Here is a 23,556-nt window from a genome sequence, read left to right as displayed (position 1 = left end):
CCAGGCATTTCCTTCGTTAGTTTTTCTATACAGTGATAAGTACCCTATTCCTTTTTATGAACCATATGTTAAAAGTGATTATTTACAACCCTCTCTCTTTCATATGGATGACCTCATGTTTCCTTGATAACTTGTAAGTTTTGATTTTATCTCTGCTGAAAAGCTATCTTGTAAGACAGTATAAATACCTACACAATGTTGAATAAAACACATTTGCTCCATCAGAGCTTTGGTTCCTGTGTCTTGCTTTCTTTCTCTCTCTCCCTCTATCTCTTTTTCAGGCTGATCCCTTGGAGCACAGAGGCTCTCTGAGTTCACTTTCCTGCCTGGGCTTCTAAGACCCTCTCGAGAAGGCGCTCTGCACCTTCACCCCATTGAGAGGGCGCCTGAGGCCTCCGTGAACAGAGCAAGCCCCGTGTCAGGGGCTTTATTGGCTTTCTGCGTAAACCAAGGAATATCAGCCTCTTTCTCCCTCCTTTATTTTCTTATCAGTCGACTCCAGACCACCAGGTTCTGGTCCATTAAAGGACCTCAACAAAGAGGCTCTTTAGTTCTTCTTCACTTTCTGCCATAAGGTAGTGTCATCTGCATATCTGAGGTTATTGATATTTTTCCCGGCAATCTTGATTCCAGCTTCTATAAACGTCTATAATTAATACAATGCTTTACTCTTCTCTTTCAAATCATGCACTGAACTCCAGGAAGTTAGAATTAACTCCTATTCTAACTGACATCCCCAGTGCCCAGCCCAGGGATGGGTTGCTAGGTGGGAGCACAGTAGATGAAATTTGATGAAAGAATGTTTGAGGGAAGGTAGCCAAGATGAAGATGGAAGAAGGAGGAGGAGGTCATGCAAGGTGCATGAAGAGGGAGAAAAGAGAAAGCAAGAAACAGAGTGCACACACTTTGAGCCTGTTTATGTTGCAGGAGGCTCGTCTGCTTTCGAAGGACTGGGCTGAGGACACTCTGTCCCTGGAGATAACCTGCCCAGATCATTCTTGCCTCTGCAACAGTAGGCAGGCATGGGGCCCACGTGACTGGCCCAGCTCCCTTGCTGGAAACAGCTGTGCAGACGGCAGCCCTGGGGAGCTCAGGGAGAGGATTTCACAACCTCCGCGGCTGCCCCTCAGAGGAGTATCATATGTTGTTTACGTACATCTCCATCTACATGTGTGTTTCCGGGGTCTCTTCTGATTGCAATGAGGCTCAGTCTTGCAAAACAAGTTCAGAGTGTGCCTCATATTTTGTTTTTGCAGATAGCAATGGAGCGATGGAATGTACCAGCCTCCCCATGCTAGATCAGAGAGAAACTGAGGAGCTGAAAACAAAGACGACATCCAACCCCAGTGGCTCCTCCCAGAGCATGTGCAGGGGTTGGGACATTAAAGCTGGGGTAAAAATGCCTGGGGAGGGTTTAGACAGGTTGATATTTTAATTCCATCTGGGAAAGACCCAGGAGGCAGAGTTATATTTTCTCTTTCCTTTCTCTTCACCCAAGCAGTAACAATATTGGAGCAGGAAAAATCTATGCTTATTGTCTGGTGATTGTAATCATCCATTTTCCTTATGCCTATGAAACACAGGATAGAGTTTTTGAAGGGATATTGAGAGTTGCCTTCAAATTGTTCCATGAGGGAAACAGAAGATGCTGCCCAGGACAAGAAATAGAGACTTGGATCAAATCACTGATTGTCAACCCTAGTTGCTTCTTAAAATAACCTGGGGAGCTTTTAAAACTCCTGTATCCAGACTTCATCCCAGAAAAATTAAATAGAATCTGGCACCAGGGCCTTAAAACTCCCCAGATGATTACAACATGCAACCAGATTGAAAATCACTGGATTCTGTGAACCCTGATCTCTGAAACTCCCTTACATTTCTGTGCTTGAAACTAGCAATCTAGGAACAAAACCATCTGCAGCTGGCAAGATTTCTCTGCAACTGGTTGGTATTTAATATTTAGACTTCTGCTAGAGCAGTTATTCCCCAATTAGGCTAATAGGTGTTCTGCAGAGAAACATAGGAAAGTAGTCATTGGTGGTCAAATAAACACAGAGATGCTGACTTCAAGTCCCCAGAAGTTAGGGTTAGAGGGATCTTGATGGGCATCTAATTCCATTTATCTCACTGGTTCCAAAGTGTGGTCTCCAGACCAGTGGCATCAGTATCACCTGGAAGCTTGTTAGAAATGCTAATTTCCAGGCCCCACCCTAGACCTGCTGAGTCAGAAACTCTGACAGTGGGATCCAGCAACCTGTGTTTTAACAAAACTTCTAGGTGATTCTGTGCTCAAGTTTGAGAACTAGTGATCTGCTGCAGGAACTGTTTACTATGTCCTGGCCCAGTGGTTTGACTGGCTTTACCCCTGTTTAGTAACATGGAGCAACCCCAGTGATGCCTGTGGAAGCCCATTTGTTGTTGAAACTCATCTTTCAGTTTTTTAAGACGAAATATGTGTTATTGTAATTTCTACCTGTGGCTTAACTTCATGTCTTCTCTGAAATCATATTCTGTGCTTTAGAGGCTTTAATGTTCCAGGGCTTCTGGTTGATATAACATATAGTTGATAACTCCTGAGGGCACTTCTCCAAAATTTACATAAAATACCCAGGAAGATAAAGAAAAGGTACCAACTCATACCACCACCAAAACTAAAAGTGACAGAATAGAAGTAATAGAAAATTTTTGTGAAAATTTACATCCTCTTGGACTAGAGAAGACTGTTCTAAGTTTGACACCAAAGGCAGAAATTAGAAACATTCATAGATTTAACTATAAAATTATAGGTAATTTCACACGCACTCACACACGCACAGACACAGACACAAAATTAGACTTTAAGTTTCATGAAGTAAGCATCTTATACTTAATGTATACCACTGGATCTTCAAAACATTTGACTAATAAATGAATGAATATGAGTTAAACAAATGGCCATATAAAAATCAAAGCTAAAATATGCAATAGAAAAATAGGATAGAGGCATATATAGGCAATAGACAAAAGGGAAAATAGTTATTTGAACGAAGTTTCACTTCAATAACAGAAAACACAAATTAAATTAACACCTGTCAAATAGATAAGATTAATAATGTTAATGGGAGATGGGATTTTCACAGATGGCAGGCGCTCGTGTTAATTCACACAGTGTTTCAGGCAATAATGAATAATGAGCCCAACCTGGCAATTCATGTCAAAACTTTAAAATTTTGCATGCTGTTTGATTGATCGACGAGACAACTGCATGTTTAATCCTAAGGAAACATTCATGAATGTGCACAATGATCTGGCAACAAGTACACTGATTACAGATAGCTTCATTTGTAAAAATAAACATTTGAAATAAACATTCTAAAAAGAGAAGGCAGGCCGAAATATAAAGTCACAGTTTGCATTTAAAATCACATCATATAATGATATGAAGTGGCATGAAAAGATTACTCCTTGAATACAGGTAAGTGATTAAAAATATTAATGAAAGTGAAAGTCTCTCACTTGTGTCCAACTCTTTGCAACCTGACCCCATGGACTGTAGCCTGACAGGCTCCTCTGTCCATGGAATTCTCTAGGCAAGACTACTGGAGTGGGTTGATATTCCCTTCTCCAGGGCATCTTCCCAACCCAGGGATCAAATCCAGGTCTCCCCCACTGCAGGCAGATTTTTTACCATCTGAACCAAGAGGCCCAGAGAGAAAATATTAATAGTTTATAAAAAGAATGCTTAGCATGATGACCAAGTTAAAAAGCTCTCAGCTCCCTTTAAGTCTTCTGCCTCAGACTGAACATTCCCAATTCCTTCTGCCATTTGTCCTTCAATGGTAAGAAAATTTTTTGAAGTCAGAGAGGCTCCCATATAGGAAGAATTGGGGACTATCCTGGCAAATGCTCATGGGACACAGGTTCTAATTGCCAGACTTTCCTGCTAAGTCTCTGTGAATGTTCTCTAGTTTGGTAAAACCCCCTTTAAAGCCTGGGTCTGGACAGCAATGTTTTGTGTTTACAGGGGTACCATGGGGACAATGAACAATCTTACCAAGGTAACAGTTCAATAGGTAGAGATGGTGGGAAAGACATCCCAGGCAGAGAAGTTAAGACTGCGCAAAGGCATAGAGACACCAACGATTCTGGCATATTCAGGGAATGGGGAGCAATTCTAGATGGCTGGATCCTCTATGGAGTGATAGGGGAACCAGGGGGAAAAAGTAGATGAAATGACAAGGAAAGCCTTTCTAAATCAAGCTAAGGGTTTGGGGCTTCTTCCTAGCCTTTGAAAGACTGAGGCTTTTGGATGGCATGCTGAGATCCATGTTTTCAAAAGAGCAAAGCGGTGGCTATACACTGGAAGCCAGGGGGTGGTTTAAGCAGAGGATACTATATGGTTGGGGCTTCCCAGGTGGCGCTAGTGGTAAAGAACCTGCCTGACAATGCAGGAGATATAAGAGAAACAGGTTCAATCCTTGGGTTGGGAAGGCGCCCTGGAGGAGGGCATGGTAACCCACTCCCGTATTTTTGCCTGCAGAATCTCATGGACAGAGGAGCCTGATGGGCTACAGTCCACAGAATTGCAAAGAGTTCGACATGACTGAAGCAACTTGGCACACAAGCACCATATGCTTCGTGAGCTTATTAAATTTTAGGATCCAATGTGTTGCTGGTTTGCTATTTAAGTGGCTTCTTTGGTACTTTACCTTCTATGTTGGCTCAGGCTCTCTTGGTGGGCTCCAAAACACAATAGGACTGTGGGCCCACCCCAGGCAGAAAGAGGAAGATGGGTGGTGGCAGTCAGAAAGCATTCATGTCCCCTGCTGTCATCCCATTCATGTTTTCCCTGACCCAGGGAAAACATGGACAGCTCCCAGGAAGTGGGCACCAATCCCAGGGAAGGATGTGACTCTGGGCTCAGGCCTCTCTCAGCCCTCTGCTCTGTGGTGGGGGCTGGAGGCATTCTGCTTTTCCAGCAGCCTCCGAGGCTCTACTGGTGAGCCCATGTTTGCCTCTGTAGAGCAGGGGTGGGTTCATTTGGGGAAGGATAGAGCAGACAGGAACTGAGAAGAACTGCCAGGTTTCTGTGAGATCAACATGTGTTTGAAACAATTCAGAATGTAACTGAGAATGTAATTAGGTGATGTTTGTTTTTGTTTTTGTTTTAAAGGAAAAACTCAGAACCTGTGACTCTTGTTCATGAGCACATGCCTGGATGTAGTCATTTTGAGTTTATGGAAAATGTGGTCAGCCCCATAAATCAGTGCTCAGGAATTCTTACAGAGTCATCCACCGTGCAAAGAAGGCAGGTCTGTAGTGAGTCTGTCGAAGTTATGAAAACAGAACAGAATAAGCACATAATAATAAGCTACAGTATAGTCTTCTCTTCCAGAATTCTTTCCTGAGTTGCGATAAGGTAGCTTTGAATTTCCCTTCCTACATAATCTATGATCTTTTTTGTATACATGTATACATGTACACAACTAGATGTCTGTGGCCATCACCATGATTACAAAGACAAGGTTCTCTGCATCTACTCTCATGAGTCGTAAAGATTTTAGCAGGATTCCTGTAAAGAACGTCCATTTCGAAGTAGGCTGGACAATTGTACTTTGCAACACCTCTAAGAACATGGTCACAAATGTATCCTAATCCTCAGACCTCCCATCCTTCCCATCTATTATTTTGTGTGACTGGAGAATGAAATTTCAGGGTGGGATTGTATTTCTCAAAAGCACACAGAAGGTCTTCAAATGTGAAAGACACAAGCTTTCATTCAGAATTTGTAAATAAGAGATTCAATCTAGGTGTGATTCATTAGAAGGAACTCCATCCATTTTCATCTCATTTTTGTTAGATTTATCTGATCAGCCATTTGCCCTCAAACAGTTTTAGTTCTTATATCTTATCTACCATAATATTTCTCTTATCCTTCCTCTTTCCTACACTCGATTCTCTGGTTGACCCAGTTTATAAATCTGTTTCTGGCAAACTGGTCGGTGAAGAATGGAATGTTAACAAATCTGAGTGGAGATGTTTTTCAAGTGCTCTGAGAAAAATGGTCTTGTTCATGGACTAGTACATTCTATCACAAAAATAGTACTGCTGAGCCCGAGGAGTTTACCTATCCTATTGTTTTCTTCTTAATCTGTTAGATGCGTTTCATGCAGGCTAAAAAATTTCTTAATTTTCCACAGAAACCATATGTATAACTTACAAGGCCAGATACCACGCTGAGTACAAAGCTGATGGCCAAGGCTCATTTCTGTTAGCTGTTTATACTTTAAAATCTGCTCTAGCAATGTGTTCTTGTTGACTTCCAGACAAAAAACAAATTCTAGAGATCAAGAAGGTCAAGTTGGCCCAGCATTTATATGCCCTGGGTGGTTTTTTTTTTTTTTTACATCATATTTGCCTGCTGTCCCTGCCACAAGGTGGAGCAGGAACAGCTAGCTGGCAGCAGTCTGCTCAGGCTGTGAAACTTTGGACCAAATTCTCTCAACCACAAGCTACCTGTTGTCACCAGGTGCCTGACTGACCCTGCTCTCGTGTTTTATCAGTTGTACTGTGTTGCAGAGTGGGCAGTGCAAAGATGCAGGTATATCTGACATAGTCAATAGCAATATAGTTTGAATTTCTCCACCAACCTTTCACAAACAGAAAAGCACAAGGTAAATAATCATAATAATGTTTGACTGAGCATTACTATTTAATGTGTTCAAACGTTAAGCCAAATGCTTTACAAACATTACTGTCTCCAGCCAGCCACACTGAAGTAATTATTATCAACCACTTTACAATATGAAGAATGGAGTTCAGAGAGGTCAAGGGACTTGCTTAGAGTTTTCCAGGCAGGAAGGAAGCAAAATTCAGACCCAACTCTACCTGATTCAAAAGGAGCCCCAAATTAGACACCTTGATTTTGCTTTTGGGTTAGTGTGCCTGATTCCCAGAGCAGCAGATGAAAGATGCAGGTTGCGGGTGGTTGAGGGAGAATTTGGTCCCAGGCTTTGCTTTGAAGATTTTATAAAAGAGAGACTAGCTCTTCCCAGAAGAGCTAGCAATGGTGTGATTACGGCAGAACTGAGGTTGTTTCCAGCATTGTTATTATTCAGCTTGTCCTGTCCTCTGTTTCCTCATTTACAAAATGAGGACTAAGGCCTCTGTAGCCTCTTCCCTTTCTATCTCCTTCCAGTTGGAGACACTCAGAGCTTGGCCCTGACAGTTTCAGGGCAAATCCTCACTGTGGAAGACCCTCCTGTGATCCTGGACCAGACAAACCCAACACCTGCTGGACGATGGGGGAGTTTTCCCATGGTCCCTATTCCCTGGCTCCACCTTATGGCCCTGGCGTCCTGCTTGTCACCACTGGCCAGTGTGGCCGAGGAGCAGCAGCCCTCTCTCCGGAAGCTGCCTGAGCATCCTTGCTTTATTCACTCACCGTACATGGAAACCCAGCCGCTCAAGTCCTAGGAAGCTAATCTAACCTGTTTCGGTCAAAATCCTTTTCAGAAAAGCAAGTCGAAACTCAAGGTCTTGTAGAACCCAAAATTTGAAAACTAGTATCTGATTTGTCACAACATGAAATGATAGCTGGATTCATTATCTGGAGTTATTCCAGCTCAACAGTCAGAGGCAGAGAGAGAAAAAGAAAAAGAACGCGTGTATGTGACACCGTTAATGAATCCTACCGTGTCTCCTGGCTGTGGACGCATCACGGACACACGATCGTAGCCTTTCCTTAGTAGGACCCACAAGGCATCAAGTTTTCCCTGAAATAAAACAAATGCACCAAGATTACATCTGAAGCTAGATTGAGGGCCCGCAATGACATGAACTTTCCATGCCTCTTCCGTCATGTGAACCACACTTCACCAGCAGTTCAGCTGTCACAGGACGTGACTCTCTAGTTCAAATGTGGATTCAGCAATAGAGGAGAAGAGACGCATCCCAGAGAACCCTGATGCTCACGCAGGAGACACCTGCCGACTGTAGCGCAGCCTCAGGTGTGCAGACCCAGAGCGGTCATCCAGCCTGCTGCCCTCATTGCATTTCTGGGCATCTCCTCTCACTGCAGGTCAAGCTTTTCAACTTGCACTAAAGTTTTTTCTTCCCACTTAGTGTCCCGAGTTTACAAATGAAACAATGAGGACAAATTCAGGAAAATGACTGAACAGAAGCGTGGATGGGGCTAGACCAATGAAAGGGTCCTGGGGCGCAGATCCACGGCTGTCCCCACAAGAGGCTCCAGAATCCTGGGCCTGAGGGACAAATGACCAAGGATCATGGATCACCACAAATCACAGCCCCCTTTGGAGTTGTAGGTGATTGGCTGAATCGGAGAAGATTGAATCTGTGAGGGCTAAAGTTTTCATAGTGCGTGACAAAGGGAGTCTAATGTTCTAGTTCCTGAGACGTGCTGAGTGGAGCTGGCTTCTGCCACTGCAAACACTAAACACACAGGAAAAAAAGGACATTTATTTAGCTTTGCTCTTATTATTAACCCTGGCTGGTGACTCCACCAACAGGCAGAAGTCACCTTTACTTTGTCTGATTTCCCTTCACCACCAGGAAATCTGCTCACCTCCACCTCCACCTCCAAACATGACATTTTAGCCTCTGGAACTGGTGACTACATTCCCTTTCATGGCAAAAAAAGGACTTTGCAGATTTGATTACTGTTGAGTCTTGCTCCAAAGCCACAGGTGCGAACCCTGTACCAAGGCCACAGAAGTGGAGCCCAGAACCAGGTCAACAAGCTAATTGACCCTTTGTTGCCAAAAGCCCCTGATCATCACTAACAGGCCTCCTGACTCCAAATGCGGCAAAGATTTCCACTCTAGGAAACACTATATAGTGCCCCAACCAATCACCTAACACCAACCTTCCAGCAGGAATTTTCTTTGTCTTGAGGCTGTAAAAATTGGCTATTAACCCACAAAGACTGTCAACTCTTCTTGGTCTGTCAGGTCAGCCCACTGTGTCTGCAGTGCCTCTTTTATCTCTGCTCTTTGTTCTTAATAAACTCACTCCCTTCTGAAATGCTGTGTGTCTGGAAAGTCTTTTTCAACCTGCACTCGAATTGCCCCAACAATTATGTTAAGGATCTTAGATTGGGGACATGATCCTGGATCATCTGGATGCACCCAAGCTAACCACATGGATTTGTTTATAAAATTTATGTATTTCACAGGGGTCCTTAACAGAGGGAGGCAGGAGGGTCTAAGTCAGAGAAAGAGATGGAGAAACAGAAGCAGAATCAGAGTGATCCCATGTGAGAAGGACTCAACCCATGGTAGCTGGCTTTGGGGAAGAAAGGGGGCCACAAGCCAATAAGCGGGCAGCTTCTGAAGTCTGGAAAAGATGAGGAGATTCCTAGAGCCTCCAGAAGGAGTGCAGCCCTGGCCTTGCTGTCATCTTAGCCCTGTGAGACCCATTTTGGGCTTCTGACCCCCAGAACTAAAAGACAATAAATCTGTGCAGTCTTAAGCCACTTAGTTAGAGGTAATTTGTTAGAGCAACAGTAGGAAACTAATACAGCCCTTATCACTCCCTGACAAGGACTCTGTTTATTTGCTTAGTATTTGTCTCTGTCATCTGGAATGCCAGCTCCATGAAAGCAGAGGTGCCACTGGTTTTTTTAACTGCTGTATACCCAGCCCTTAGCACAGCTTCTGGTGCTCAGAAAATATGTGTTAGATGAATGAATGCATCCAGTGCTGCTATGTGCTGGGCGAGGTGCTTTTCTGAGTGTCTGCTCATTTGATTCTCCCAGCAGTCCCAAAGGGTTATGGGGAAGGAATCAGAGAGGTCAACTAACTTGGCCAGAGGCACACAACTTGTAAACTGGAGAGGTGTGACTGGATGCCCCCACCATGTCTAATTCTAAATATTTAAAAAAAATTTTATGGCATTTATTAATTTTTAAATTGAAGTATAGTTGATTTACAATGTTATGTTAATTTCTACTATAAAGCAATGTGACTCAGTTATACACATATCTACATTCTTGTGGCTCCGCTGGTAAAGAATCCACCTGCAATGCAGGAGACCTGGGTTCAATCCCTGGGTTGTGAAGATCCCCCGGAGAAGGGAAAGGCTACGCAGTCCATTGTTCTGGCTTGGAGAATTCCATGGACCATTCCATGTGGTCACAAAAAGTCGGACATGACTGAGCAACTTTCACTTTCACTTCACCTTCTTTTTAAATATTCTTTTCCATTATGGTCTATCACAGGATTTTGAATATAGTTCCCTGTGCAAAGCTCATATCCTTTCTATGATACCAGCTGCAGCTTCTTCCTTGTGCAGATCTTCTGGTCAGAGCACTTTCACTTAGATCCTCTAGAACAGGGTTTCTAAACTGGGGGTTGCAACTCTTCAACCCCTCATGAAATAATTTTGTGTATTAGGATCTGAATTAATAGGAAAGAAAATATTTGAGTTAATGGCACATGGTGAGGATAAGTATGATTTGTGAAAAATGTGTATCAGTTAAACATGCATGGGTGTGAGTATTAGTGTATGAAGTGAATACACACATATGCACACATAAGGATTTACTGGGCCAACATGTATTCCTGTTGGGGTTTCGAGAGCATGTTTGAAAACACTGATCTGTAAGTGGTCTTTGAAGGATAATGCTGAAGGGCTAGGAGAGTCTAGAAAATTCAAGTTCCTTGCCACAAAGCGTTCATAGTGGCAGCATCAATTTAAGAATGCCACTTGAAGAGTTGGTGTTCTGAAGTTATTTTCTGGTGGGTTTTACTCAGATATGAAAAATGTGCTCTGCAACCTTTATCAATGGTCGCTTGAGTTCTTGTGGGTTCAACTCTGTCTTGCTAAGCATAATGTTTCTCATCTCTCTTGCCCAAGTATTTACAAAAACCTCTAAAAATATTCTGGATTGACTTCAGGATGCTGGGAAGGACTGCTGCTGTGTTCAGCATGGTTTTCTGCATTAAACTGTTTCAATCATTGGTTAAATGTTTTCCTTTAAAGTTCTTTGGGATAAGTATTTATGTGTCAGGATATAATCAGGTGGACTTCCTGGATGAATGCCTCTTTTCTTTTCCCTTTTTTAGGGGGGACTCCTGGTAACTGACTTGGTAAATCATCCCCCTCTCAGTATTCTGTGCCCTGATCACTCAACTCCTTGACAAATGAGGTGCAATGAGATGGGGCTAAAAGAAAAAGTGGCTGTTGAGGAAGTGTTATAATTAACTCAGCAGAAATACAAAGTTCCAGGCAGGGAAAAGGGGCAAAAACCACCTAGATGTGCAACACCAGAAGAATGGGTGGCAACAGATCATAGAGCGATATTGAAGCACAAAATGACTGGCTTTAGACTGTATTTTGGGGCTGCCCCTCACCAGCTCTGCTGTGGCCTTGAACAAACTGTTTCATGTCCTTAAGTCTTACCTTTCTCATCTTTAGAAAGAAGAGAGATAATAATATTGTCTGCTCTATGGATATCTTAAAAGGCTTACAATTAGATATTGAAGTAAGATGTGTGCATGGTAAGTCACTTCAGTCATGTCCGACTCTTGGTGACCCTATGGACTGTAGCCCGCCAGGCTCCTCTGTCCCTGGGATTCTCTGGGCAAGAATACTGGAGTGGGTCCCCGAGCCCTCCTCCAGGGGATCTTCCTGACCCAGGGATTGAACCCATGCCTCTTATGTCTCCTGCATTGGCAGGCAGGTTCTTTACCATTAGCGCCACCTGGGAAGCCCTTGAAGTAAGATACTTGTCTCACAGAAAGCATTCATTCAATGTTATCAATGTATTAATCCTTAGGTAAAGTCATTAAAATGATAATTTGGAAAGCCCTGTAGAAAGATGGAAATGAATGTAAGATGACGAGTAAGAATCCAACAATTTGTACTTTACAAGCATGGAGTGCCTGTCCTCCACTCTGTCCTGCAACCCCATTTCCGCCTTTCCCCCTGGCTTCTATGATGATGTCTGGGGACCCCCAACACTCCACCACAGCTGCTTTGCTAAGGCTTGGCTAAACCTTGGCTCTGCCTGCTCCTTCTTAACTCTCTCATATCCTTTTCAGCTTCTTCTTCCCCTCCCCTCTGCCTACACTTGATGCAAGGGGGTCCCCTCGGTGTCCCCCCTCTACCAGACTCACCCCCAGGCAGAATGCTCACCCCGCCTACTCTCACCTAGTCTCATGGGTCAAATTTCCACCTGTTTGCCCATGGCTCATATAAGCTTCCAATCCAATTACCAAATCTTAGTTGTAAAGTAAACATATCACAGGTATAAAAAAACCCCAAACATCACATATTGAATAATTTTCCCCCAACCTGCTCCTCCTTTGGCACCCTGCCTTGAGTATGCCATGGAGCACCACCAACATGGAGACAGGCAATGACCAGACAGGCCATTCTCACCTCCTCTCTCTCTGCCACCCCTTCACATCCAACTTCGACCACGTCCGGTGGATGTTCTGTCCCATCTTCCCTCTTGCCTCTTCCTGTCCAGCCCTGCCCCACTGTCTCCTTGGCTACTGCCTTGGCCTTGATCACCTGTCTCTCATCCTGTGAATAGTTTCCTGATTGGTCTTTCACCTCCAGGCTCCCAGTCCTTTCTACTACTTGATTAATAACAGATTTCATGGCTAGCTGGAATGGATGCTTTGTCAGTAATAAAATAAATCAAGAAACATATTAGCAGTGTGAATTTAGGCAAGTTACCCCTCTGTGCCTTGATTTTCCCATTTGTAAAACAGAGGGAGTAGTAGCAGTTTCTAATTTTGAGGGCGTTGGTGAGAAATGAAGAAGTGAGTGCAAGCAGGGCCCTCGGGACTATGCCTGACTTGTGCTACATGAGTCACCCAGGTGTGCCCTTCATCCAGGCGAGCTGCTATCAACAGCTGTTCTGGCCAAGGTAAGACCAGCTAGTTCTGATTGTAGCCCTCAGTGTTCTGAATTCTAAAAGTTCCACAAATGAATCCAAAGTCCCCATTCTGTGTGGCATAGAAAACAGCTGGGGTAATCTATACATCCTATACCTTGTTGTACTTCTTTCAATACATCAGGTAGCATTTTATGCAAGAGCTGAAGTAAGCTATAGAATAAGTGTGTTTAGAATCAAGAGGATGAAAAATAACTCTTAAAAGTCAAAGAGAAGTACATAACAAGGTTCCTTTGCTTGATTTTCTGAGAGGAGGCAGAAGTTTTGTCATTTCAAGACAGTAGCTACTGGGCTTATTAATAACATCCCTTTGGGGCCAGAAGAGCCTCAGGAGATTCTTCCAAGTGGTCGGTGGGCTTTACTCACAGCCTGGGGGGAGCCTCTGAGTTGACGCCACTATTTCTCTCAGATCTGAGTGTCCTGCCTGCATGGCCCTCTCTACAAGGTGCGTTTCAAGACACAGGTCCTCACTTCCCAGGAGGAATGCTTCTGCCAAGCTTAAAGATTCTCCACCACTCTGGGAACCCTCCACCACAGTGTATTACCTGACATTTATATATATCTTTTTTTCATATGAAATTGACACACTTTGACTATCCCATGAGAAGTGTACCAATTCCAGGTTCCCCAACTCTACCCCAGCCTGATAATCAATATCTTCCAATCCACAAAGGCTGGCAAACCGGGAATTTTACATCAATGCTCGCTGTTTCTTCCTAAACAAGAAGACCATGCCAGGAGGTTTGTGAGGTCTATCGCTCAAAGCATCTCAGTGCATGGGCTTTGTGGCTGCCTTTCTTTCCTTTTTTGGGGGTGGGAGGAGGGGTGGGCAGGCAGCAGCTGTATCTTCTCTCCTGGTTTGTCTGCCTCAGCTACTTGGAAGTTAGTCAGAAGCTGGGAATTTTGAGGGTAGTTCAACTTAGCGGCGTGTGAGAGACTAATACTAATTTTTTATACCTTAAAATATATAGTAAATATTGTGACTCATGCTTCTCCTTAAATGAAACAAATGAATGCATAAGTTAGAAACTTTCCCTATACATACCCACACATAGACACACTCATACACGGTAATTTTTTTTCTCTCTTCTTTCGGTCTTTGTTTAAAACATGTTTGGAACCATTCTAAATTGTAGCCAGGAAGGGACAAAAAAATGTCTGTTCAACATCAACAGCACATCTGACAACATTTAAGGCTTCAGTGTGTCTTGCTGGACGGCATACAGCTTCGTTCAGTGCAGTTTGAGCACTGAATGCTGCTTGATTACAAGGTCAAGGTGCTTAAGGCCAGGGATGACAGGTTCGCCTGAAAGAAAATGAACAGAAGACCACCGGCTTCCCGGCGCTGTGAGCAGCACAGGCTGGTCAGGCTCTTCTGCAGAACACAGTGGTCTGCAGGGCCAGCCAGGGTCTGGCTTTTGTTCTTCCGCTGTCATTTCTGTCATTGCCAGTCAAAGGGAGGAGCTACTGGAAAAGGAGGAAAATCATTTCTCTGAAGGCTGCAAGCCTTCCAGCAAACTTGAAAACAGACCTGGTTTTCATCTTTCTGGTGGCCATACATCTGGGCATTACTTAACTCGCCTGAAGCGGTCAGTCCCAATTTAATGAGAAGCACGGGATTGCTGTAAATCCAGGGGGTGAAAACCAAGCAAAGAAAAATTCAGGCCAAATATCGGAAAATTTCCTGATCATGAGCCTGGAATGAGGAAAGGGTAAAGTGTGGTCAGTGTGGTCAGTGCCTTAAATTAGCCTGGGCGATGGCAGGGAGCAGCCCGTTGTGGACTCCTTCTCCTAGTGAGCTCCCTTGGGGTGTGCTGAGGCAACGTGCTCCCCTGCTTCTGTGGTGCTCAAATCTATTTCCTGGAATGCTTGAGAAACTGAGTCAAATGCAACCAGTTTAAAGGTGTGTGATTCTGACCACCTTCACTGGGGAACCAGGACTCTTTCTAGAACTTTCTGAAAGTTTTGCCCTGGGTGGAGATGTTCTCCCTGTTGATAGTGGGGCACAGAGTGGGCAGGCCATCCTCCATGAGCTGCCTGCCCCCATCCACTCTCTGCAATTCTCTGCCTTCCTTGTTCCATGCCTTGGAAGAGCAACCTCAACAGATGGCATCATTTAGCTTCCCTTTGGTCTGGCCAACAGGTAACCCCAGAAGATGACAGCAGGCAGATGAATGCATAAAGAGTATGTGGAGTGCGTGTGCACGTGTGTGTCTGCGTGTGTATATATATAGTGGAATATTACTCAGCCATCAAAAGAATGAAATAATGCCATTTGCAGCAACATGGATGGACCTAGAGATTATTACACTAAGTGAAGTAAGGCATACAAACATGATATTGCTTATATGTGGAATATGAAAAAACATGATATAAGTGAATTTACTTACAAAACAGAAACAGACCCATAAACATAGAAAATGAATTATGGTTACCAAAGGGGGTAAGGGGGTGAAGGGATAAATCAGGAGTTTAGGATTAACATATACACAATACTAGATATACTAGATATAGAATAGATAACCAACAAGGACCCCACCATATAGCACAGGGAACTATACTCAGTATTTTATAATAACTCATAATGGAAAAGAATCTGAAAAAGAAAAAATATATATATAATGGAATCACTTTGCTGTACAGCTGAAACTGATACAACATTGTAAATCAGCTATACTTCAATTTAAAAAAGGAGAGAAGAGGGCAAGATAACGGGGAGGTTGGTACTTGTTCCTTCTACTCCCTCCCCGACCCCCACTTCCATCAGTGGCTGCTTTCTTATAGGGCAGGGGTCTGCAAACATTTTCTGTATAGGCCCAGAGGGTAAATATTTCAGGTTTTGTAGGTCAAGAGGCAAACTCAAGGCTATTATGTAGGTGCTAATAAAATCATTAAAAAATACAAAAACCATTCTTAGCTCATGGACCATATTAAAACAGGGAGCAGGGCAGATTTAGATTACTGACTCCCTCTCTATGGCCACAGCTCCCGTTGGGTGACCTCCACTCCGGGGCTGCAGCTCTCACTGGATCCAGTAACACCCTCTCCTCTCCTTGCCCTTCAGGTCCGGGGGTGTCGCAGCTCTCACTGTTGAGTACCCATGTGCCTCACCATTGCCACGGATTCTCCTAACCCTGCCCAGATCTGTGTGAGTTTGACCCTCCTGAGTGTGCCTTCTGTTTCCTGCCAGGACCAAGACAAATCCAGCAAGAGGGTTCAGGAAAGGGAAATAGAGTTTACGGCACAGCTTGAGGCTGAATGCTTTGTCCAAGGCCTGGTGAGTGTGTAGAGACATTGTGGCTAGAATGGGGCTCATCGTGAACCACACATGGGGTTACAGTCCAAGGGCTGAAGTTCTGGTGGAGAGTCTGCTCTTCTTCTGAACAGTGTACATTACGACTTTTCAATTCTGTTCTGTGCTTCCACTCTCAAACTTTCTTGTTCTTTCCCTTCCCTTGCCCATATGGCCCAGATACACATAGGATGACCTCTTTTTCTCTCCTTGCCTCAAAGAGATGGCAAGAAGAATGTCACATCCTTTAGTCCGAGAGTACCAAAGTGATCTGTGTAGGTCACAGGAGAGTCTATCCGGCATGATGCTCTGGGTGTGGTTTCATAATTACATCCCACGCATCAGCTCTATTATCAAGAGAAATCCCTACTCCATGCCAGGTACAATGCTGTATGTGGGTGATTCAAAGATGAGTTAAGGATAATTGGTGCCTCCAGCAGGGATCAAATCTAGTTGGGGGAAGACTCACAAACAGGAGCAGTCACACAAACGAGCTGTGCTATGTAAGCCTAGGTGTGAGCTGCTCCAGCAGCAGGAGGAGCATTCACACTTTCTCATGTCCTAACAAAGGGGTCCTACAGAGGCGCCTAACGAGCCCACCAGCGTCACAGGTTTTTTCCAGCTGGCTTTTTTGGTGATCCCTTAACATGCAGTTTTCCAGCCATTCAACATTAATCCAGCAGCTGCGTTTGGGAGAACAATGGACCCATGTGAAATTTAGGATGCCTCCGAGGCATGACTGTGGTCACTTTACCACGCACCATGGTTCCTGCCCTCAGGGAGTCTCCTCTGGAAGGCTGACTGGTACCTTGGGTGATCCCTTCTTAACTGGGCCCCCGACCCCAAAGCTGCTGATTCAGCAGGTCAGGCTTGGGGCCTGAGGGTGTTCATTTCTAACAAGCTCCTGGGGGATGCTGATGCTGCCCATTCAGGGACCACACTTTGAGAATCAGCGTGTGCGCGCGCATACACAGTGACCAAGGCTGAAGAGCAGGGGCTAGGGAGGGAGCGGTAACTGAGGTAACAGTGGGGTCTCCCTTAGGGGAGTTTGGATGGGAAATTTGAAAAGGGAGAAAATTAGGGAAAAAACAGAGTTTCACTTCATGAGAAAAAGTGGGCAGGTCATGAAGGCCAGGGAGACTTTGAAAGCCTTTTGTGAGACTGAATCATGAGGTTTGAGACAGCAGGCCTGGGAATTTGTGTTTTTAAAGCTCCTACAGGTGACTGACTCTCAGCCAAGTTTGAGATCCTCTATAGACTCAATATCCAGCAATACTGGCACACAGTAGGTACACAACAAATATTCAGTTCAACTGACACTAATTCCAAGTGCGTGTTGGGAGTATTTTGGGATTTCTAAATCTAGTTGACCATATGCTCATTTGTTTCATAAAACTCATCCTAGACAACTAGTTAACAGATGAATAACATGCTCTCAAGCAAATATGAATTCTTCAAATAGAATTAAAGCTCTCTCAATATCCAAGATTACAGAGATGAAACCCTGGCTCTTACCAAATATGTTGTATTAGTCACAAGGTACAGATTTCTGAAAACAACATAATAGAAAATCCCCTTTCGCCTTCATCTGAGATTCTCCTTGGCTCCTTCCTGTCTGTGCATGCATGCACGCCACTGAATGTTCCACATTAGAATATAATTAGAAGCAAACAGCTGTTAGTCAAGCAAACTACATTTGGGCCACATTTTTTCCAGAGTTCAACCCATTGCTCTAGGAGAGGGGGTGGCTTATCTTAAGAATCTCACCACTTGAAACACAACAAACCAAAATGACAATGCACTGAGATTAGTTTGAGAATGAGGTAATTCAACTCAGCAGAGACAACTACCAAGAAAGTTTCCTCCACTGTTAAAAATGGTTACTTCTTTTGATTTCATGGGAGAAGAGCTGCTCTGAAATTAGCAAATATCTCAGTTTATCACTGGAAGAGGGGTAAAGCTGTATGTGTGTGTGAGAGGGGGTGGCTGCTGATGAGATCTGGTTCTTTTTTTTTTTTTTAACTTTTTATTTTATTTTGGAGTATAGATGAATAAGAATTTTGTGATAGTTTCAGGTGGACTCAAAGGTGAGCAAGGGGACTCAGCCATACATATACATGTATCCATTCTTTTGCAAAGAGAGCTGGTTCTTATATTGAGTCTTTCACCGGAGGCCTTGGAGTTGGCATAGTTCTGTCTGCAGAAGCTAGAGGGTGCAGATCTGAGTTGGAGACTTGGATTCCAGACAGACCCGGGCAGAGCAAAGACTCGACCACTCTAGTTTTACTGGTAGACTGTGTTGGTCTTTTGGCTACAATTTTCTAGTGCTCTTTGATGGTTGGCATAGTGCAGATGCTTATGAGGAAGACCAAGGAGCAAGGGTGTTGAAGGAATCACATGAATTCAAAGACATCTGCACCCATGAGGAAGAGAAAAGAGGCCTTTAGGAAGCATTAACTGTCTCTTATGACTTAAATTTCTCAATAAGTCAAAAAGGCTTTCAGTTAAGCTGTGGAACTGTGAGGGGGGAAGAGAGATTCTGGAGAAATAAGACATTTTGTTTGCAGCCAGGGAGAATGAGTACTAGACTCATGGCCAACACAGCCCTCTACACCAGCACATGGCTTGAATAAAGGGAAATGGGCTCCTGTTGCGGCAAAAAGGATAGATATTAGGCACTAAGGAGAATCCAGCTATTGTTGTTAGACTATGGAAAGCCTACCAATGAAATTATTGAAAGTCATAATCATTCTCTGGGGTTACTACCCAAGTCACTTTCTTCAAGTCCACTCTCATTCCACCACTTTGCCATGGGGATTTTAAGAAGCCCAGCTCCTATTGCTGGGCATATATCAGGAAAAGATGAAAACTTTCAAGTACCCCAGTGTTTACAGCAGAACTATTTACAATAGCCAAGACATGGAAACAACCTAAATGCTCGTTAACAGATAAATGAAAAAGAGATGTGATGCATATATATATATACAACGGAATAGTACTCAGCTGTAAAAAAAAAAAAAAGAATGAAATAATGCCATTTGCAGCAACATGTATGGACCTAAAGATTATACAGTAAGTGAAGTAAGTTAGAGAAAGATAAATACTATACACTATCACTTATATGCTGAATCTACAAAAATTATACAAATGAGCTTATTTAAAAAACAGAAACAGACTCACAGACACAGAAAACAAGCTTATGGTTTCCAGACAGGAAAGGGGGGGAGAATAAATTAGGAGTTTGAGATTAACAGATAGAAACTACTATACACAACATAGGTAAACAATAGGACCTATTGTATAGCACAGGGAACTATACTTAATATTTTGTAATAACCTATAATGGAAAAGAATCTGAGAAAGAATAGATATACATGAAACTGAATCACTATGCTGTATACCTGAAACTAACAAGACACTGTAAATCAACAATACTCCAATTAAAACAAAAAAGCCCAGCTCTCACCTTGATATTGTGGAAACTGAGAAAATATACATTTAAACTTTCAAGTCCATGATTTGAGAAATTTGTTTCTTTGTGATAAGCTGGGTTTTGGTTTGATATCATCTCAAGAGATTCTGGTTCTTCCTATGTAAGTGTTTTACAAGGAGTGAGGATGGGTTTTTGAGTAGAAAGAGGCACACCTTAATCGGAGAATACCACTTCCGGGGAGAGGAGGGCCGGCGCATGTTGTTGTTGAGATTTCGGGGCTCAGGGAACTCGTACTCCTGCTCTGGCATCTTGACTCTTGCATTCTTTGCTTTTTCCAACTTAGCACCTTCTTCTGTGGAGCCCTTTTCTCCCCAACGAACCTAAAAGAAATAACATACAAAAAACCCCATGAAATGACAAAATAAAATATGATGCCCCTGGAGAACAGGGATCACAAATAACTACGATGTGCTACCCAGTCCTCATTTCTTTTGGGTCATGAGGACCAGAGAAGAGGGGTGGAATAGAGAAAGGGAAAGGGGAAGGGCTGGAGGAGCAGTGAAAGCAAGCAAGGGGCGTGGGCATTTGGGGAAGGGACCATCCAGGGCATGGGAACAACACACGCAAAGGCATTGTGGGCCCAGTAAGAACTCTGGATTGTATTCCAGTGACAGAAGAAACCACTGGGGTGGGGGTAGGGGGACTTGAGCTAATGAGTGAATCGCTCTGACTCACAGTGGACAAAACACTGGGGTGCAGAGGTAAAAGGCTATACTTGCCATCTCTCCACTGATGTCTCACGAGTCACATCCCCATTAGACCTTAAGTGTGAGTTTTCACCATTTTGCTTTGGTTTTCTGTCACTGAGTAGTCAGCACGTAGACATGAGTAAGTGAAGCTGTCCTTACCTCCATCCTTTTAATGCCTCCAACGCCTCGGCCACCATAATAAGAAGCGTCTACCGTAGGCCACTTTTTCTTAGGCAGACCATCATCATCTTCTTCCTGCAGAGAGATTGTGACACATGAAGGAAGCAAAGCACCATTGTGTCCACTATGGCAGAGTGGATGGGAGCAGACTGTCTGGGTTAAATCCCAGCACCACCGTTTGCTGGGCCTTGAGCAAATCGCTTAACCTGTCCAAGTTTATTTTCCTTATCTGCAAAGTGGGAATAAGAGCAGTACGACCTGGTTAGATTGTGTTGCGTTCTTGGAACATGTTCTCTTCTGCATCTCTACTCCTTTATAGCATATTTCATCTAATCCTGTCTACATGTTAATGCCTCGTGAATTTACATCTTTGTCCCTGACTTCTCTGACCTCTGTTGGCACTGACATCTTCTCGGGGACTAATCAACTTCTCAACAATACATGTCTAAAAGAAGTCCTGATTTCCCCACCTTAGATTGGTTCCTGCCATAGTCTTTCCCCCTGCCTGGGAGTCAAGCTTGAATTCTCTCTTCCTCTGCTTCCCCTTCCCTGTCTCATCTCAATTTTCCAGCAAGTTCTACTGGCCTTAATTCTAAAAGATCCTCAGTTGATGGCTTCTCCAACTCAAGCTCCATCACCACCTCCACCACCCTGGTACCAAGGCTCCATAAGTTTTCTCCTGGATATGGAGACAGTCTCCTAACTGACCTCTTTCACCTATAATCCATTCTCCACAAAGCAGCAGAATAAATTCCAAACCTCAACTCTGACTTGAGAGCTCTGGCCTTTATTCATTTCTCCAGCCTTCTTCCTTCCACACTCCCCTCTCTCAGATACTCTCAATGCATTCCCTGGACATCCTTCTCAAGTAGCCCCAGTCTCTTCATCCCATCAATCTATCTTATTCCTAGTTTTTGCTCTTATAGGGCTTCCTAGGTGGCTCAGTGGTAAAGAACCTGCCTTCCAATGTAGGAGACGTGGGTTTGATCCCTGTGTTGGGAAGATCCCCTGGAGGAGGGCATGGCACCCGACTCCAGTATCCTTGCCTGGAAAATTCCATGGACACAGGAGCCTGGCGGGCTGCAGTCGATGGGGTCACAAAGAGTTGGACACAACTAAACAACAGAGCACACACATGGCTTGCTATTTATTTATTGTCTGTCTCTCCACACTGCAATGGAAGTTTCAAGAAAGCTTCTGTTTATTTGTCATAGTTACCACTGCAGTCTCAGCTTTTAGAACAGCACCTAGTACATGGTAGATGCCCAAGAATTATCTGCTGAATTTACAAATAAATTCAACAATATGATTCAAATACAGCAGTTAACTAGGTGTCTGGAACTTAGCTTACCGACAGAAGTTAGCATTTACTATGTTTTTTAAGATGAAGGGAGAAAACAAGAGGAACTTGTAAGCTGATGGGTGGAAAAGGGAGGGATAATTAGCAAAACTCCTCCTTATCTTGGCGCTGATTCCTGTTGTGGGGAGAAAAAGTCACCATCTACAGTCCTGGATGGGCTAGGGAGTGGTGGCATAATTTCCCTTCCGGGTAAGGAAAGGAAGCTGAAAATGGAGTCTGCAAAGCAGATTAATGTGCTCAGAACAAGCTCACCTCCCACAGCCTTGGGTTGGAGGCATTTGGGGAGGCAGAGTGGAGTCCCATGTGGGGCCACTGCTGTGCGGAAAGCGGCAGGCATGGGACGGGGTACATGCAAGGGTCCGCGGAAGAGAGATCAGAGCCAGCAGTGACAAAGCAAAGCAGTAACACGACACATTCAGACCTTCAAGGTGACCTCTGTGCTTGTGATGGGCGGGCTTCTTTTTAAAAATTAATATATCTAAAGGACAGTGATCACATTCTGGCAGCTGACCAGAATGGGTCAGTCTGCATGTGTGTGTGTGTGTCTTAAATGAATCTGTCCTTCTTGTATGTGGGACTGTGAGCCCTGAAGGCACAGTGGATTCTGTCGACTCTTGTATTCTAAATCTTGCATAGAGCCTGGTGCACAGTAGGTGCTCAATAATTGTCAGTATTGAATTCGTGATAACACAGCTGGATTTATGTAGCCTTTGACATGTATGTGCTGGTCACCCTTCCAAGTGCTTGACATATATTAACCAGCCAGTGATGTAGGTGGTGCTGTTACACCCACTACACAGGAGGAATAGAGAGGTTAAGTGACTTAGTCAGCAGCCTGGATGTGGCAGAGCTGGATTTGAGCCCAGGCAGCCACACTCTTGTTTGATTGTTTCTCAGTGTTGACAAAATTCTAGGTTTTGGCCTTTTGTGTTTTGCTTTTCCAATCATTTGATGCTTTCAAGTAAATGCAGTTTTCTACTTCTCACGCCTTGTACCTGCTAAGACTTCTGACTACATGTGCCAAAATAATAAATAAAAACAAACAAAAAAGACACCAGCCAGAAAATGCTATAGCTCACGGTATCTCACCTTATAATTTCAGAAAGTTTATTATGTCAATCAGGAACCTTATATGGTTAAACTTTACCACCAGAATGTGTCTGTGTCATACATGAAACATGGCTTCCAAAACCCTGGGCACACCCGGTCAAGGACTTACTGAAATTACGTCACCCTAAACTGAACACAGCAGCACAGAGAATGTATGAAATTCCAAGAATAAAGCTGCTCTATTCATTAGGGCACTGAAAGGGTCTCATGAATCTCCTAATTTTTTAAATGACAGAAGCACAGATGTTAAGAGACCATCTAAGTGGGATTTTTCACTGCGTAGAAGAGGATAGCTGGATCCAGAGAAGCAAAGAGACCAGTGGAGTGGAGTTCTGATCTGGCTTGCCTTGTCGGGTATTCCCCTTATACTTGCACGCATAGCAGCCCTTCCCCCTATCTCTTCCTGCCCCTAGGCTCTATACCCCTCTGCGGTTGCCGGGTACCCAGGCTGGGCTTGCCTTCTGCGCATGTGCAGGTCCTGCATCCCATACAGGAAATGCCTAGATGGCAATCCGCTCCACGCGC

General features: G+C 43.9%; 1 protein-coding gene across 1 annotated transcript in view; it reads right to left on the bottom strand.

The window, feature by feature from the left end:
* ANTXR1 (ANTXR cell adhesion molecule 1) overlaps positions 1-23,556 on the bottom strand; it is a 260,214-nt gene that overhangs the window by 54,096 nt on the left and 182,562 nt on the right. Inside the window, exons 15-17 of the mRNA XM_055540531.1 lie at positions 20,541-20,636; positions 19,845-20,012; positions 7,674-7,754 (exon numbers count right to left, since the gene is read on the bottom strand). Of these exons, the coding sequence (XP_055396506.1) occupies positions 7,674-7,754; positions 19,845-20,012; positions 20,541-20,636 (345 nt within the window). The remainder of the gene's footprint in view (positions 1-7,673; positions 7,755-19,844; positions 20,013-20,540; positions 20,637-23,556) is intronic.

Source organism: Bubalus kerabau, chromosome 11, assembly GCF_029407905.1.
Source record: "Bubalus kerabau isolate K-KA32 ecotype Philippines breed swamp buffalo chromosome 11, PCC_UOA_SB_1v2, whole genome shotgun sequence".
Classification (NCBI taxonomy): Eukaryota; Metazoa; Chordata; class Mammalia; order Artiodactyla; family Bovidae; genus Bubalus; species Bubalus kerabau.
The sequence above is the reverse complement of the archived record's forward strand: the minus strand, read 5'-3'. Positions and strand labels throughout refer to the sequence as shown.